The 18,773-nt window shown below is 43.3% G+C and overlaps 1 protein-coding gene across 1 annotated transcript in view; it reads left to right on the top strand.

The window, feature by feature from the left end:
- Positions 1-1,072: 1,072 nt before the first annotated feature.
- Positions 1,073-18,773, top strand: part of rab38a (RAB38a, member RAS oncogene family) — a gene marked incomplete at both ends in the record, with an annotated part of 20,645 nt that continues 2,944 nt past the window's right edge. The window contains 2 exons of the mRNA XM_079514596.1: positions 1,073-1,271; positions 12,975-13,255. Coding sequence (XP_079370722.1) covers positions 1,073-1,271; positions 12,975-13,255 — 480 coding nt within the window. The remainder of the gene's footprint in view (positions 1,272-12,974; positions 13,256-18,773) is intronic.

The following is an 18,773-nucleotide window of genomic DNA, read 5'->3' as shown; positions in this document are numbered from 1 at the left end:
AATGAGAGCTTTCTGCACCTAGCAGTTATGACTGAGTCATCATTCTTGTTTTCCTTACTTTACAGTACTTGAGTATTTGCATTTTTCTGTAATACTCCACTGCAATTAATTGAAAACGTTAGTTACAAGATAGGCTACTTTGCAGATTTAGATTAGGCCTACTACTACAAAGAATACATTAATCATGTATGCCATATTTCATAATTTAACATTTAAAACCAGATCTGTAGACCATTGAAAAAAATGTACTTTTACTTTGGTATTTAAGTGGCAGTTGGAATACTGCAGGCCTTTTCCCTGCAGAGTTATTATTATTATTATTGTTATTATTAGTTAAAGTGTATCAACCGTATCTTTTAATTGGTCCTCACTAATTCATTATAAGAAAGAAGGCTCTATTTCCATGCACCTGCGTCTCATTGGTGGGCTGTGGACAGTTCAGAAACCTGTGACCAACTGACCATGCACGATGCACCAGTGACATCACAATGGGGATTCCAAGGTAGTTGACTATACAGTCTTTCCAAATGAAGTGGACGGTGGACCAGGTCCCAGGTTTTTAAACTCTGGGACTGTACTGGACTCGTAGTTATAAATGTGTGAGAAGTGAGAACTATGAATTATAAGCTAAGCATGCATGTTGATATATAGGCTAACGAGCATAATAAAATTAGCATATTAAGATAGATACATTGAAAAAGGGTGAAGTGGTCCTTTATTGGGTGGAAAAAAATTGAGTAGGCTACAGGCAGAGTGAGGCTATTTCTCAGAGCTGCTCTCGACCGCTCTGCGCGCAAAGTCACAAGTTCCACAAAGTGCACACGACTTTTTTGTGCTTGGCTGCCTGCTCTTCACTTCCTTCTCCTTAGGGCGCAGCAGGCAGACAGGCAAGGGCGTACAGTTCCACTACAGTACCCCACCCACCGCTTCCCTCTGCGGGCTCAATCTCCGTCCAACTCCAAACCTCGTTCTCTTTCTGCCTTTCGCCCCTATTCTCCCGCTCCTCTCCATCCATAACTTGACTAAACGGGGGCATTGATGCTCATCCGTCGCCCTCTCCTCATCGGTCAGCATGCAGAACAGCCACAAGGAGCATCTGTATAAGATCCTGGTGATCGGGGACCTCGGGGTGGGGAAGACCAGCATCATCAAACGCTACGTGCACCATAACTTCAGCCCCAACTACCGGGCCACCATCGGGGTGGACTTCGCTCTCAAAGTGCTCAACTGGGATCAGACCACCGTGCGTCTCCAACTATGGGACATCGCAGGTAAAAAAATAAATAAAGTGATAACAGAACATAATCTAAGAGATATAAGCGATGTTTCATGCAGTTTTTATGTTTTTGGATTAATCTTAACCCTTTTCGGAATGTGAATAAAGTAGCCTTGTAATTATCCCATGCAGCAATGTGAGGTTTCACAGTCACTGGTTATATTAAAACGTATGGTTCAATAGACAGTTATGTAATGTTCACTTGTGTTTTAAAGTTTAAGATGAAGTAGTATACCTACAAGTGTTTGTGTAAAGTAGTCTTAAGTCCACTGTAATACATAATGCCATGGATTCATCAGGTCTGGACACAGTGGTCTCTATAGAGAAACCATAACCTACTATAATCTTTATCTCTCCAAGAGGAAACCACATGATGTCACACATCTCAACCAGCTGACCTGTAGTGTAAATGTGTTCATTCTTAAGTTCAAATCTGACATAACCACACCTACCCTATGCAGTATGCATATCATAACAAATTATGTTATAGAGAGCAATGGTTCGCAAACACGGCTATAACTCAGAGCTACAGTCAGACCTGTAAAGGGTCCAATTGGAAGCACCCTTAAACCCATTTTGGGCGGGAACCCCTTTTGGTGTTAGCATTATGTTATGCTTTAGCTATTGAAAAATAGCAGATCTACAAGCTCATAGCGCGCCACCGAGTGGCGCGCTACAAGCTTGTAGGTCTGCTATTTTTGAAAAATCGAAGAACGACTGACAGAAACATAGCTTTTTCAGAAAACTGTCAGAATGTAGAAGACATTTTTAGAATCTGATCTCAGGTCAAAATGGGTTAAGGAACCCTGATGGTCCCTGGACCACACTTTGAGAACCACTGTTATAGAGTTTGATAAAGCACTAAAGCAGACACACTTTGAAAGGAGAAAACAAACTTGGCACAGCTCCAAAACTAAAGTCATGTGGTCAGTGGTGGAAAGTAATACTTGAGTATTCCAAAGTACAATTCTGAGGTAGCCAACTTATTTACTTGAGTAGAACCACCTTTGCCAGCTGCAATATTAAAGTGAGGAACACATGAATTGCATAACTAATTACTATCCAATAACATGTTTGTGAAGTGGACCATATTCTTATGGGTCCATTTTGATTTGGTGTGTGTGTGTGTGTGTGTGTGTGTGTGTGTGTGTGTGTGTGTGTGTGTGTGTGTGTGTGTGTGTGTGTGTGTGTGTGTGTGTGTGTGTGTGTGTGTGTGTGTGTGTGTGTGTGTGTGTGTGTGTGTGTGTGTGTGTGTGTGTGTGTGTGTGTGTGTGTGTGTGTGTGTGTGTGTGTGTGTGTGTGTGTGTGTGTGTGTGTGTGTGTGTGTGTGTGTGTGTGTGTGTGGCTGAGTTTGGAAACACATGGCCGGACAGTGTAAGCAACTAGCAACACAGCTGCAGCTATTGGCTAATAATAATGGATGTGTTAGATTTATGCGTATGTGTATATTGCCAAATTTGCCACTCATCATAAGTGTGATTAGCTGCAGCTGTGTTGCTTACATCATTGTGTACTGTAAGGTCAGTGTTATATGCAGCCTGCCATTACCCTGTAGTGTTTGACCTGCAGTGAACAGCCTATAGGGATATGTATCACTTTTTAACACTCTTTAACACAGTTTACATTTTCCTCTTTCATTCAAGTACTGTAGGCATACATGAATACAGTTTTGCGGTAGCCTACTTTTACTTTGTTGAGTATTTCCATTTTTCAATATACTTATACTCTCAGAGGTTTTTTCTTTTTTACTTCATTACAACAATCATTTAACAGTTAAGTTACAAGTTACTTTGCATATTTAGTTTAGTATTATAAAACATAGTAAACCACTTCTGTCCTATGTCCTAAAATGTGATATTCTGCATAGTTAGCAGTAGTACTTTTGTGTTTAGTACTTTAAGTACATTTTGACACACTACTTCATTTTTGGGGCGGCGGTGGCTCAGGCGTAGAGTGGCTAGATGGGAACCGCAAGGTTGCCTAATTGCTCCTGATATGCAGGTTGGTGCCTTACATGCAGGTTTCCACTTTCCTCCGGGCATCGGTGTATGAATGTGTGAATGTAATGCACAATCTATGTAAAGCGCCTTGGATAAAGGCGCTATATATAAATGCACCATTTACCATTTATTGTCACAAACCCCTTTCTGGTTTGAGTGCCCCCTATCTGCAACGCCTCCATATACCACATGCACATGGTGCCATCTTGCCATTAAGTTAATGGCAGGGTGGCACCTAGCCGCAATTTGCAATTGACATCCAAACAGAAAAGTCCTTTCTGATTGTATTAAACAACGTCAAACTCACCAACATTGCAGCTGTACGAAAAGCTTGAATTATCCTCTTTCTATCTGCAAAGTGATCGTTTCATAAAAATCCACAATGTTATAACTTATGATCTACTTTCTGTCCAGAAATCCTTGCAGGTGTTTATTTTTCTAAGTATTGGAGTTTGGAAGCACTCGTTTTCAGTAAAGCAATGTCCTGCTGCCTCAAAACAGGTGGTAGACTACTCACTACGCAGGGCTGTTGAGAGTGATTACCCAACGAGCACTTCCAAACTCCAACACTTTCAATTTCTTGACAGAAAGTAGCTATGTCTATTATATGGTTGATTTGTTTTAACACTTTGCAGATGGCGGGTAATTCAAGCTTTCCGTACAGCTGCAATGTTGGTGAGTTTAACGTTTAATACAATCAGATAAGGACTTTATTGTTTGGAAGTACGGGCTTGGCAAGATGACTGCCGTGTGCATATGATCTATACACACCCCCTCATCGTGGATGGATTATTGACCAGGCCAGTTTTTATATATATATATATATATAGAGAGAGAGAGAGAGAGAGAGAGAGAGAGAGAGAGAGAGAGAGAGATTTGCACAAATGTTCAGAAGTATACAGTATTTTATATTTGCTATTTTATATGCAACGTATAATGCTTTAATGCTTTTCAGTGCTTCACTATTTATTTATGCTTCAATATTTATAAAATCCACAGGCACACTTGAGCACTTTCATCTCTGGCATCCATATTTTTGGGCATGTCATTAATTATGGGCCAACATGTTTTACTTTTACAGACCCTTTACAGAGGCCTGTCTCTTGCCAGGCCGTCCTTGCAGTGGTGGGAAAGGTACTCAAATGTTTTACTTGAAGTATCAACTAAAAGTTGACTACTCCAATATAGAGATACTCCATCACAAGTAAAAATCCGGAATTTAAAATGTACAAGTACTCATTATGCAGAATGTCTCATTTCAAACTTCCAAATGTAGGCTATAAAATATTTTGAAAAGAGCAGATCTACAAGCTCACATTGCATTGCATATTATCGACACATTGTGAACTTGTAGATCGGCTACTTTCAGATGGCTGATGTGGTTACTGTATGTTTTGTAGTAATACAAAACAACTAGTAGTAACTAAAAATTTCAAATATGTAGTGGAGTAAAAGTACAATATTTTCCTCTGACATGTAGTGGAGTAGAAGTAAAAGTACTGGAAATTGGAAAGACTCAAGTAAAGTATACAGATACCTCAAAATTGTACTTAATAAAATACTTCAGTCTGTAAATACATCAAAGATTCGATTATAATCCATCTATAATGGATAAAGCCTTGGTCTGGAACCATCAGTTGGTCCCCAACCCAAGAGTGTTGCTTCCCTTAACCACAACACTCTCCAGTTGGCGGGTCAGCAGTGATTGGCCAAATCACTGCCCCTCTCAACCAGGCTTCCAGCTATTGTCCTTTCTCTATGCCAGAGCCAACAGGAGGCTCCACCTGCCTTGTGTGTTCTTGGGGGATTTCAGGCTCTTACTGTAGGTGCGTGCGTGTTGTCCCCTTTCATGACGACACCAGGCCCAGGAAATGAATCCCAATGCATTTTCCCATAGACATTTTTAAGGACCTTTAAAGACCTTTTAAGTGTCGTACGAAGCCAACTCGAGTCGTGACAAATCATGACAACAAACACAATATTTTGGACCAAACAAATAATTACAAAGAAGAAAAACAACAAAATAAGTGTTCTAACCTGCCGTTTTTTTCTACTTTCTAATTATTATTATTATTATTATTATTTGGCCCAAAACATTGTGTTTATTGTCATGATTTGTCACAACAAGAGTTGGCTTTGTCCACGGCGTAAACGTCTTTAAATAAATACTTTCTGAAAGGTCTATGAGGAAAATGAACGGGGATTTCTTTTCCGGGGCGGGACTACGACACTCTATAGCAGGGGTTCTCAACGTCTTTGGCTGGGGACCCCCGCCCTGCCCCACTCCCAATACAAATTGACTGCTACAATAACCATTATGATAGAGAAAAATAACTATGTAACCTCTTAATTTCCATTTTCCAGCCATTCAGTTGCTTTTTTTTTAATAATCTGAGGACCCCCCCCCAAAATATTTGGCGACCCCGGGGGTATCAGTGTATATATACAATGTTTAAAACTTTTTCAAAAAAGCTTTTTCTTTTCATGAATTAAAAACAAATTCAATTGTGTTTTTTCTCAGTAATTTCACGGAGCAATAAAAGACAAATCTAATACATGAATTGCAAATGTTTAAGAAGTAGTGAAAATAGCCCATCTACAAGCTCACAACGCAGCACAGTGCCTCAGGAAGACTCAGCTCACAATCAAAGCTTTCTACGGCGCCACAGTCCAGGCCTCAAATCTCACTCACATGAGAGCCAGACACATGACCACGTGCACTCACTGGACCGCCTGGGTGGGTGCACGAGAGGAGAGGGGGGGTGGGGGGGCTATGGGGGCAGAAGGCCAGCCGACACTCATGTGAGATCAGAGAGTTATATGTAGATATGGCCTGTAGGTTCAGGTTTATTTGTCATATGTATAGATACAGAGTATAAATACAGTGAAAATGATTTTGCTCAGAGCACTCTCAGTCTTATAGACACAGGACAAAAACAAACATCTATAGTGCAAAGAAAGAACACAAAGTGCAAAGTGAAGTGACAGTGCAATACAGTTCAATGTCAGCTGTTCAGCAGCCTGACTGCCTGGGGGAAGAAACTGTTAGTGAGACGGGTGGTACGAGAATTTATGCTCTGGTAGTGTTCTTTGGAAGAGAGTGGTTGGAACAGGGTATTTGCGGGATGGCTGGTGTCTTTAATGATGTCGTGGGCTTTTTTCGTACAGCGAGTGGTGTAGATGTTGTGGAGGCTGGGTAGTGCTGTGCCGATGATTTTAGCTGCTGTTTTAACCGTCCTCTGCAACCTGTTGCAGTCCTGAGCGGTCGTGTTACCGTACCACACTGCATGTGATACAGCCAGTTAAGACACTTTCAATTATACAACTGTGGCTCAGGAGGTAGAGCAGGTCGTCCAATGATCCATGGGTCGGCGGTTCGAATCCCGGCTCCTCCTGTCTACATGTCGAAGTGTCCTTGGGCAAGACACTGAACCCCAAATTGCTCCCGATGTGCTGGTTGGTACCTTGCATGGCTTCCGCCGCAATCAGTGTATGAATGGGTGAATGTAGTGGACAATCTATGTAAAGCACCTTGGATAAAGGCGCTATATAAATGCACCATTTAACTATAAAAGTGAACTAGTCCCTTTTTACTTAGGCCACATTTTTTAAGGCGCCTCAGAAAGTACAGTCGCTGCTGCGCCTTCTTGAGGATGTACTCAGTGTTGAGTGACCATGTGAATGTGTCTGTGATGTGTATGCCCAGGAATTTAAAGTTATCAACTATGTCAACAGATGACCCCTTGATGGAAATGGGGGTGTGGATACCTTTGGACTTCCTAAAGTCTACAATGATTTCTTTGGTCTTATTGGTGTTAAGTGAGAAGTTGTTGTTGTCGCACCATAGAGTTAGATCTTCTATCTCCCTCCTATAGGCCCTCTCGTCACTGTCGGTTATTAATCCGATCACTGTGGTATCATCCGCAAATTTAATTATACTTCCCACATCTGGCGACAGACGTGCCCATAATAGCTGAGACAGAACAGTATTTAGCCAACTTTTTTTGCATTTGTCTTTTGCGATCCACCCAATTGCAGACCCTTGAGCACACAGCATAACTCAATCATTTCTATTCATTTTTTTTTAAATATATTGTTACCAAGTGGGATCGTAGATCGGCTGTTTGTCAGTAATAAAACCATAAAAATGACATAGGACATGAGGCAGACGTGCAGGTGAAAGATAAGTTTAATTAAATCCAGGCCTGGACAACATAAGTGAAATAAAGAACTCAAAGAACATAACATAACAACTTAACAGAGAGGTGCTGGAGTCAACCTCTCCCCATGGCAGCCCCCTCTCTACTGAGCCATTTCCCCTTTATATAGACTCCTGACTCCACCCCTGGCTAAGCAGTCAGCAAATCACAACGCATTTAGTAACACACAAGACGCTCCCCTAAAGCAATCAATCACAGCTCTTCAGGCAATCAAGGCAGCGTCCCAATTACAGCATCTGCATAGATAAACACAAGTATATTAGATTCACATGTCACAGCAGAGTGTGCACCTTCTGTGGGACTGAGAATCAACTTGTTACAAATACAATACAGAAACAATACAATGAATGTGTATTGTTGAACAACATTACTCTGACAGAGGCTGCTCTGTCACATATATATAACATTACCGATCTACAGCCACTGGCTGGAACTCTCTGCTCGGGGCTCAGGGGTGAAATCAGCCCAAAACTGCTTCTGACATACATAGGCCGGGGTTAATATCCAGGTCCTGTCATGAATTACGGACAGGTGCTTTTTTATGGTGGTTTTGAATGAAGACAGGGAGTCGCACCGTTTGATGGCCGGTGGTCTGGCGTTCCACGTTCTGGTGGCACAATATTAGGAAAAAAACATACAGAATTGTATTTAAGCAGCAACGTTTCGGTCGGTCAGATGTTCATCGGGCATGGCCAATGAACCAGTTAATTTATTATTTATTATTTATATAAACATTCACATGTTTTTGCAGAATTTTGGGTGAACGAGATCGGGTGAGCTGGTGTTGTGCCTGTGAGCGTCTCTCACACTAGTGAAGTAGTTTGACAGACACATGGGAACCGAACCGATCCCCTAAGCCTATAGCCTCAAGATCAGACCCATTGTAAATTGTTGTACTAGCTGTCCTATAGCCATCCCAGACCCAGCCTAGTAAAGTGAGCTGGGGCACTGTGGTAGTGGTGGTAGGTTGGAGACATTTTCCCACATTCCAGACGTAATACATCACTGTCACAAGCAAACATAAGACAAACATCACCTTCAGCCTTGTTCTATTTTTATCGGCAGAATCTCCAGAGTTTGTGTTGAAAGCTCAGGAAATAGTGCTCAACCTCTGCTCTATATCGCATGTGGTCTTAAGTAGTTAATCTCTATCTGAGTTAATCCGATTGAATTTAGCCTAATTCAAAACAAAAACAAAAACGATCTTAACAAAAACAAAAACCTGATTGGATCACTTTGATATATCTGTGATCATTGGATTATCACAGCATTATGTCAAGAATTGTAATTTTGATGAATCAGATAAACCAAATCTGATGCACTCTATTAAAGGTGTTGTACCCTTGACCCCTAGTATTTGTATTTAAACTCAAATTCAGTTATTTTTACTTTTATTTTTTACAGATTAGTCCGATTTTATCTCAGTGAAAATATCCGATCTACAACTACAGCTAAGTGTCACGATTCTACAGCGCTGTGACCTTGTAGAGCAGCTTTAATGGGTTAACTTAAATGTTAACTTTTCTGCCAATCTCTAGTTTTATTTCTGTTATCCAGTGGTTTGAGGATGATACACAAGAGAAGGGGTTCTGAAAGTGGGGGTCCAGAGACGTATGGGTGAGGGGCAGTTTCAAAGTGGGGGTCCAGAGACGTATGGGTGAGGGGCAGTTTCAAAGTGGGGGTCCAGAGACGTATGGGTGAGGGGCAGTTTCAAGAGAAGGGGTTCTGAAAGTGGGGGTCCAGAGACGTATGGGTGAGGGGCAGTTTCAAGAGAAGGGGTTCTGAAAGTGGGGGTCCAGAGACGTATGGGTGAGGGGCAGTTTCAAAGTGGGGGTCCAGAGACGTATGGGTGAGGGGCAGTTTCAAAGTGGGGGTCCAGAGACGTATGGGTGAGGGGCAGTTTCAAAGTGGGGGTCCAGAGACGTATGGGTGAGGGGCAGTTTCAAAGTGGGGGTCCAGAGACGTATGGGTGAGGGGCAGTTTCAAATTGACGTTTAAAGGACTACAGACTTTTCTTCAACAAAGATGGCGAAAGCAAACATTCTCTGTTCTGTGTTCGGTCAGTCCTTAAGCCAGAAACATAACCTAAACATAAGCGCAAGCACGGGAGCAGCGTATGTTCGCCAACCAGCAGCGCATGTTCGACAACCTTTCCGCATGTTCGGACTAACGGGACTTCGGATCTATGGGCAGTCCCCTAAAAGAATGCCCCATCAAACTTTCAGATGCTGTTTTCTCCCAGTGTGGAGGAAGAATGATTATGATTTTTATTGTGATCTCACTCTTGAAATATATAATCCATTGGTTTATGTTCGGGAGGTGCGCTCATGATCATGGCAGCAGAGCCTGTTTGTGCATGGCTGCCGTTGCACGCGCACCTGCAGCCCATCAAGTATAATTTATGCTTCATCCCGCGATGGTGTCGTGCACGCAGACCTCTATTCTCACAACAGTCGCATCCGCGACGCGATGTGAGTTTGTATATCAGCTGTTCTCTGCGTGCAATACTGTTGCGCAATGAAGTATAAATGTCTGCTAGGGTGCACCTCACTAGCCAACACACAAGAGGAGGTTGAGTGAACTGAAACCAGCGCTACCCAAAACAACAGGTTTGGAGATTTTTCGAGAATTGATAACATGAAACAGTCCCCTGTGCGATCAGTCTTAATGTTTGTAAACAAATACTTGGTCTATGGTCATATTTTCAAATAGCCAAAATGCTGTTGGTGTATACAATATATGCCAAGATCATATGCATGTGTAGCCTACATACGCTGATGTTCTCAATTTACTCTGTTTTTGCACTCTCTTTTTTAAATTTCTATTCATTATTATTATTATTATTATTATTATTAATAGTGCTCACAGCCTCACAGCGGGTTCTATTCCCGCTGGGGACGCTGTGGGTGCTGGCGGCGTGTTCTCTCCTCCGCGTCATCAGTGCCCATACCCAAGGCGGGGTTGGCGAAAGGGCCTTTCTGTGTGGAGCTTGCATGTTCTCCCCGTGTCCCCTAGGGTAGGTAAGTAAGTAAGTAGCCTTGCCGAGCCATGAGGCCCATAGGGCAGGAGCCTATCTCCTGTTTCTGTAGTGTGAGGCAGCTTGATGTACAAGTACATCTGGACATGACGCTAGTATGTCGCAGGGACTTACCCCCAATCCAACCCTTGATGCTGAGTGTCAAGCAGGGAGGCACTTGGTCCCATTTTTACAGTCTTTGGTATGACCCGGCCGGGGATTGAACCCCGACATCCCAGTCTCAGGGCGGACACTCTAACCACAAGGCCACTGAGCTGGGTAGGTACATAGAGTATAAAGACGGATAGAGACTGAACTGGCGCGAAGCTCCGCCCCCCCCGATATTCATGTCAGTGGAAGTTGCTCAGTTGTGTTTTGAAGCACCCGGAAGGACCGTCTCAGAACGTCTACTTCTGCATTTGACCACCAAATGTTGGTGGTCAAATGCGGAAGTGCAACCGAGCGCTCAATGTTAAAGCCCAGCTGCACGGGGTTTCCTCGTCATGAATCCACGGGTCCGCCTGCAGTCCTTCCTCCTACCACTAGGGCCCAGTGCTTCAACGTTGGAGCGCCTCACTGGCCCCTTGGGTAGGTACCCTCACAAAGAACATGCAGTAATCCTGGTCTCTAAACTGCCTCCCCCTGGCCAGCCTGATGGAGGGGAAAGGATCTGGTTGGAATAACGTTTTCCTTCCATGCGCTACGTCCAACCAGGGAAACTCCCCCCTGTCAGGTGTAAAGGAGCAACTTGGACACTCATGCATGAAGGAAGCATGAGTTCAAGTCTGTTGTTCTCCCCAGGTTGGCAGAGGGTGTGTAGAGCTCAGGATCACATTAGATAATTGACACAGGGGTGAAAAATTGGGTTACAAAATCGTAGGATAAAAATAATAATATATATATATATATATTCTTTTATTTTTATTTTGTATTACCTTGCTGCTGCATTGTCTGAAGGAAGCCCAACAAAAGTATGTAATAATGAAGCACAAGATTGAACCTTGAATCGCCTGGCTGGATGCCAAAAAACTAAACACAAAAAACATGGGGTTTTGAATGAGCAAAACACTCCCGTGACCCGCGGAGCGAGGACCCATGACGTCAGGACTTCTGTACTGTATAATTAACCCTAAACCTTAGATTAGGTTAAGGGTTAAGAAGACTTTGGCATGTGGGAGTTTAGATGTAGGGGTTAACGGGGAGTTCTGAGAAGTAGAATAATGGCAGACATTATGCTATGTGATCAGCAGGTAGCCTACCAGTGCTGCTCTCACTGAGGACATGGAAGAGGAAATTAGACAGAACATTCCAACTGGATTTATCGCACGGGACCGAACTATCAGGACGTTTCTAATTGCAAAGCCTTACTCTAAAAGTATTTTTGTTTTCTTGTGAGAACCAGGAGAATGATCCTCACACAATGTAAATTTCTCAAATTATACTATACGTGTGGGTGGGGACATTTGACCCTAACAGGTGTAGTAAATTATACACGTACGTGCACACGCACACACTTAATCTTAATTAGTCCATCTGGCTCTCCTCCACCCATTGCATTGCCCTTTCATCTCTGTACCTCTCTCTCTCTCTCCATCTCAGCATCTCCGTAATGAACACACTGAATATTTAATTTGTCTCTAATGAGCTTCATGCTCGCATCTCACTCCCTCTGTATCTTTATGCAGTGGTGGAAGAACCTCTCTAGTCTTAGAGCAGGGGTTCTCAACCTGTGGATCGCAACCCCCCCTCTGGGGTCACCAGATTGCTTTCTGAACGTTTAACTCATTTAAATAGCCTAATTAGTAGAATTTATACAAGAACCTATTCACTGATGTGTCAAAAGCAAACACAGTCTGGTGTTGTTGTGTGTCCCAATCAAACCAAGATTGAATCCATCTGTCCAAAATCAGGCCCAACTATCTAATTCAAATGTTTTGTTTTGTAATTATTTATTTTTGATACATTTTGTTTGGCTGTGGTGATTTCGTATTTGATTGTGTTGATTGTTTTACAACTGAATGGTTGGAAATTAAGTTTATATAGCCTGCCTATGTAGGGGGTGAGGGGGGGGGGGGGAGGGGGATTCAATACTACGTCCCGGTCCGGTAAAGACCGGCCCCGCCTGCTTCTGATTGGCCTACGACACTGCCCTTCTTTGCTCCATGGTTACCAGACAGGGGTAGCTGGGTAGCCGGTGGTGTCTCTCATGGCTCAAGTTCGCTATAGAGACGGCGCCCCTCCGTCGTGGTCAAAAACTAAAAGGTTGAGAACCCCTATATCTTTTACAGTACTGCACTTGAGTTACATCTTGTACTCTGACCACTTTTTTCCGTCCACACCAATTAGAATATGGAGATGAGGGGTTTCTGCTCGACAGCAACGAAAATATAGTACTTACTGTACACCACTGATGTTTCTGTCTGTCTGTGTGTCTGTATGTGCGTGCCTGCGCGTGCATCCAGGTCAGGAGAGGTTCGGCAACATGACGCGGGTCTACTACCGCGAGGCCATGGGCGCCTTCATAGTGTTCGACGTCACGAGGCCCGCCTCCCTCGAGGCCGTCACCAAATGGAAGGAGGACCTGGACTCCAAGCTGACACTGGCCAATGGGAAGAATGTGGCCACGGTGCTGCTGGCCAATAAGTGCGACCAGGGGCGGGACGTCCTCACCAACAACGGGATCAAGATGGAGCAGTTCTGTCAGGAGAACGGCTTTGTGGGCTGGTTCGAGACCTCCGCTAAGGTGAGGGCCCAGGGCACGTGCATGGACGAATGCAAACGTATACGCACACACACACAGGCATTCATGAACAAATACATAAGCACACACACATATTGTGGTCGGGTTTATTTCTTTTTTTTCTTCCCAATTTAGTTGTTGCAATTGTTTCCTCCCCACACACATCTGAGTGTCATCACTCAGTCAATCCTACTGACTCACCTGCCATCATGCAATCTGCCATCTCTTTGCTCTGACCATCTTGTCCATTTGTGTGCGTGCGTGCGTGCGTGCGTGCGTGCGTGCGTGCGTGCGTGCGTGCGTGCGTGCGTGCGTGCGTGTAGCCTAAGAGAAATTAAACTCCATTGAGCTGTAACTATGGTTAGCCTCTTCATGTCCTGCTAAGGATCAGTGAGGAGAGTATCCACCACAACTCAACTAGTAGTTGAATAGACTGTTAACACCTTGAGGGCCCGGGCCTATTTAATCCATTAATAAAATGTGCCCATCATTTATAGCGCCCGGACCACTTTTACCGGCGGACCGGAAGTTGTTGTGAATGTCTGTGTAGCAGCTAACAATAGCCACACCACTCTAGAGTCGATCGACAACAATGGGAGGTAAGAATAACACAGGATCTTTTTTCATAATTAGACGGGATGATTTAGATCGCGAGTTATGAACGTTTTCGTTTTCATCCGCTAAACAGGCAGGGAACATTTTCGATGACGTGTCACTGTTGTGCAACACCGAGGATTGGGCAACAAGCGCTCCTAGGCTGTGGAGCGATGCGACCGGTTTTGATATCATTAATCTCCGTCCTATTTATCAATCTCCGTCTCGGGCAACTGACCGTGAACTTGACGGTGATCTCCATCTGGGGCCCTTAAACTGTTAACGAGCCCGTCAGTGACAACATTCCACACCTGGGCAGAGACAAAGCCGTCTACAGCAGGGCCATTAGCGGGGCAGGTGGGGGAGGGGGAGTAGCAGCGTTGTTTCCTTTTTGAAAATCATCTCACGAGCCGCATTGGACCTCTCCCTGGGCCACATGCGGCCCACGGATCACCAGTTTGACACCCCTAGAACCCACAACCTCGCAGTGGTGGGCAGGCACTTTACGGCTGCACAATACCCGAGTGCATATAGACGAATCCATGGAGCAGTGCCCTGTAGGCCAGGTGTAGGTGATCAATACTGAGGTGTCCAAGGACTTCATTAACGTCTATGGCGCCAGGAACGTCTTTAACGTGTTTTTGAGCTTTGTAATTGTATTAATTCATAAACGTCTCACTAATATTTACCGTAAAGCCCACCCAGTTGATCTCGTGATTTTGAGTTGACTATTTTAAGAGAAATAGAGAGCTGTCTATGGTGGCGGTAGCTGGCAGCGCCGGGGGTTTTAGTGGGGGCAATGATTTAATGTTACGCCTCAGCTATGACTGCGCCCAGGGCACCCCTCCGTGGATTTGTCTATACAGAGATTAATGATGGAGAGAGTTCTAACACATTTTGGAATGGGCTGATGGTTGATTTAAGCAGTCACACCTGGCTTGAGCCGAGCTAATCAGACTAGACACCTGTTGTGCAATCAGTCATCCCCTGCAAAGATTCAGGGAGAGAAACGGTCGTGACAAGTTGTGCATCTGCCTTTTTATGTACCGTTGTACCCTGTTTATTGCCTAAGGCTGTGTGTCCACATAAAACGATTTTGAGCTTCCAGTGCCAATTTCTGCCATGCATTTCTTTTTCTTTTTTCAACGTTTCACATGTGTTGCATGCAGCAAACGATTTGTGTAGAACCACCAATTGTTTTTTGGCAGATTAGCTACCTTAACATAACACAAAGAAAATAGCAGGTATACACAATATGACATTACGTCTGACAACAATAACATTTAAAGAAAGTCAAATAAAATAGACAATCACAGTACACCACCCAGTTGTACATTACCCCCTTAAACCAATCATAACCTTCACCTTCTTAACTAATGACCTAAATTCTTCAGGAAAAATAAAACATAAAACAAATCCAAAATAAAACTACATGATATTTCTTAATAATTTCACCAAAAGCGTTTATAACAATTTATGACTATTAACAAAAAAGTACACTGTCAGTTATATTATGTAGCATTAAAATTAATTAAATGGGATTAAACCTGATTCAGGCCAATGTACTTTCTGGCTTACTCCTGACTTTTTAATAAAAGGGACGTGGTCACTGGTCAGTATGATCCTTTCCAAAGGACAGGTGGCTGTCACGAGGAGCTGAAAAAAAAGTCCTCCAAAAATGACCTTTCGTTTACGAAGGTGACGCAGTGCAGGAATGTCCTTATGACTGTTCCTTGCACTGGACACCTATTGACGTTCTATGGTGAAGATGTGCTGGAGTTCTCCCCTTCCCAGCTGCTGTACCTCACATCGCAGCTCTCTCTCTCTCTCTCTCTCTCTCTCTCTCTTGCCCTCCAGTGTTTTGTGTTTTTGGCAGAGCGCCTGGCAGCGATTCAAGCAGAAAATAGTCCTGGCACTGTCCCAGTCATTTATACAAGCTGAAGTTGAGTCATTACCACGACCACGAGATGTCCGTGTTTACCATTATTTCTCCACAAATAAACCCTTATTTGCTAATAGCAGACATTCAAGCAGTTGATTGGTTTGGACATTGCGGGGCATAAATAAACACTTATCGTCGCTTTTCGGTTGAAACGTCCTATATTTTCATGATTCAAATTCAAAATAGCAGATATACAAGCTCAAAACCTTTCCACCTTGCAGATCTGATAACTTTTGATAGTTTTGCGTGACACTAGTATGATCAAGTAGGCCAGCAGGGCATACATGTACGTAAAAACAAAAAGTTACAATATGGAGATAAGAGGTTCCTGCCCAACAGCAGCGTTATGTACCCCACAGGAGTTCCCGGGTAGAGCAGTCGTTAGAACACTCGCCTTTTTGGACCACGAGGTCCTGGGTTCGATAACGGGCAGCGTATGAGTAGCACTGCTTGGGTAACAGTAAGTACTGGGAGCTGACATTAGGTGTGCTGCCAGGGGTCTGGTGCAGTGGTTCCAAGGGTTTGTTGAGTTTGTTGATGGAACCGATTTGGACCCTTACAGGTCTGTAACTCTGAGAGTGTACAAAATAAATGGAACTGAATGGACCCTTACAGGTCTGTAACTCTGAGATTGTACAAATGGAACCAAATGGACCCTTACAGGTCTGTAACTCTGAGATTGTACAAATGGAACCGAATGGACCCTCTCAGAATTTAAAGAACTAGTTCACCCCAAAAATTTAAAAAATAAATATCTATATTTCCATTACACATCGCATGAAGCCTTGAATTCCTAATTCCCTTAACCCATTTAGACCGGCTGCCGCGGTTACTTTTTCTCAGAAGCCGGGAATGTGGGAACACGCGTGTTTTGTAGTCTTTTTTTGGTACTATTCCAGATTTTTCTCAGAAAGACCTTTCCAAAAATCTGCCTCAGGTCTAAATGGGTTTATGACCGGCAGAGACTCTTTGAGTCTTTGAGTCCTCCGCCTGGGTTTGCCTGAGTGACTGACGACCCGGTCATCAACTTATTGGCTTAGGAATGCGACAAAAACAAAAAAGAATTCATGGGATGTGTAATTGATAGAAAATAGGTCATGTTTTGGGTGAAGTACTCGTTCAAGCATCCTTGGGTTTTTGAAAAGCGCCGCTATATAAATTCAAGTTTAATTGAGAGTGTACAAATGGACCCTTTGTCACGGTTTGCAGAAGATGGAACCCAAGCGCAGAGCCACAAGCAGAGAAAGGTCAAATTAACTTATTTATTAATTCCAACAAAGGTAAAGCTTACACAAAAATTACAAAGGGTGCAAGCAGAAACTCAGGTAAACAAAAGCTAAACTGTTCAAACACAAAGCAGGGATGCAAAACAGTTCGAAAGTCCAAAAAGCCAACCTTACATGAAGCATAATGTCCAAAATACCAAAATCTCACAGAGGCACACGACGAAGACAGAACTGCAAGGAAACATGATCTCAGGAACAGATAGTATGTACTGGCAGTGTGTGTGTGTGTGTGTGTGTGTGTGTGGAATGAGTCCAGTCTTATAGGGAGCAGGGTGATTGGAGAAGTGTCCTCAGGTGTGAAAGGGGCATGGCACTGTTGGGCTAATGAGGGAGTGTGAGCAGGTGTGTGGCAAGGACTGAGAGCTGGAATGTAATGTGGGAGTGGTTGACATGGAGACATGGTCTGTAGGGCGACAGACCATGACACCCTTACGGATTAGAGGTTCCTTGAAATTAAAAGGTTTGAGAACCATTGGCTAGTCAGCTAGTGCATTGAAACGGGGACAGAAACCCTCATTCTTGGCCAATCTATAAGTCACAAATCTCTGCGTGTCAGTCTGCCCGGGGATGTGTGTCTCATATGGCCCTTTGGTGAAATGTGTCCAATGGCAATTAGCTCTTCGCTAAGTCCCACCCAAGCCCGTTGTTGGCCAATACCACGTTAGCGACGGTTACTAAGGTAGAAAACTGGTCACGCTTGCAATGCTGGTCAAAATGTTTAAGCAGTGTCAATAAATATATTTGCTGTACAGCATGTGTGGACCTCAGAAAGAGGGTTTGTTTTCTTACCTTGTTATGAGCAAACTAGTCCGTTCCATGAATTATTTCGCTCCGTTGTGCAGTTTAATAGTACATATTAGAAATAAAAATAGGCTCTCATTGACTTCCATTGTAACGGGGGAACAGCTCTCAAAGTCACTCTTTTAGAACACTAAGCTGATTCTGACCGTTTATGACATCAGGAAAACTCACTCACTTTTATTTTTAATAAAAAATGTCAACGTTGTCTTGTCTGTTTTTTTTTACTTCAGTGTTGCCACATTGTGTGAGAGAAATAAGCCAACCCACCTCCAAAAACAAGCCAACTCTTAAAGCCAAATCAAGAAAAACAAGCCAAAAAAACACAATAATATGACCATATATAATCATAATAAAAAGATTGTATGCATTTATCATTATAAATACTATGTAGGCCTATGTCTATGATAATTAATGTTTTGGTAATGTATTACATACACTAATTATTAGCCTTAAGCCAAAAGTAGCGGGAAATAAGCAGACCTGGCAACCCTGACAAGTTTGTGTGGAAAGAAGTTCCGGTTTGCCTACAAAACGATCTGATTGGTCCAAATCTGTACACACACTTCTGAAGTAGCCTCGGTCTCAGCCTTCCATCCAGGCCGTTGGATGTAAACAAATGTATTTGATCTCGTCCACTTGTCGCAAACACCATACACAATTTTGGACGCGTTTGAGGGAGACACTTTAGGAGAAATGTCTGGGACTGCAGCTGGGTGCTCAAACAGCATGGAGACTTGTTTACAAACGAGAGTTGGGAACACCAGAACCGCTTCACTGTATATCTCCAACCAAAATAGTTACTTTATAAATCTATCAAAAGACGAAAAGTTTTCCTGATGTCATAAACTGTCAGAATCAGCTTTTGTTGTGTTCGCTTATGTGCTAACTGACTGACTTT

This window comes from Electrona antarctica (genome assembly GCF_951216825.1).
Source record: "Electrona antarctica genome assembly, chromosome: 11".
Lineage (NCBI taxonomy): Eukaryota > Metazoa > Chordata > Actinopteri > Myctophiformes > Myctophidae > Electrona > Electrona antarctica.
The sequence above is the reverse complement of the archived record's forward strand: the minus strand, read 5'-3'. Positions and strand labels throughout refer to the sequence as shown.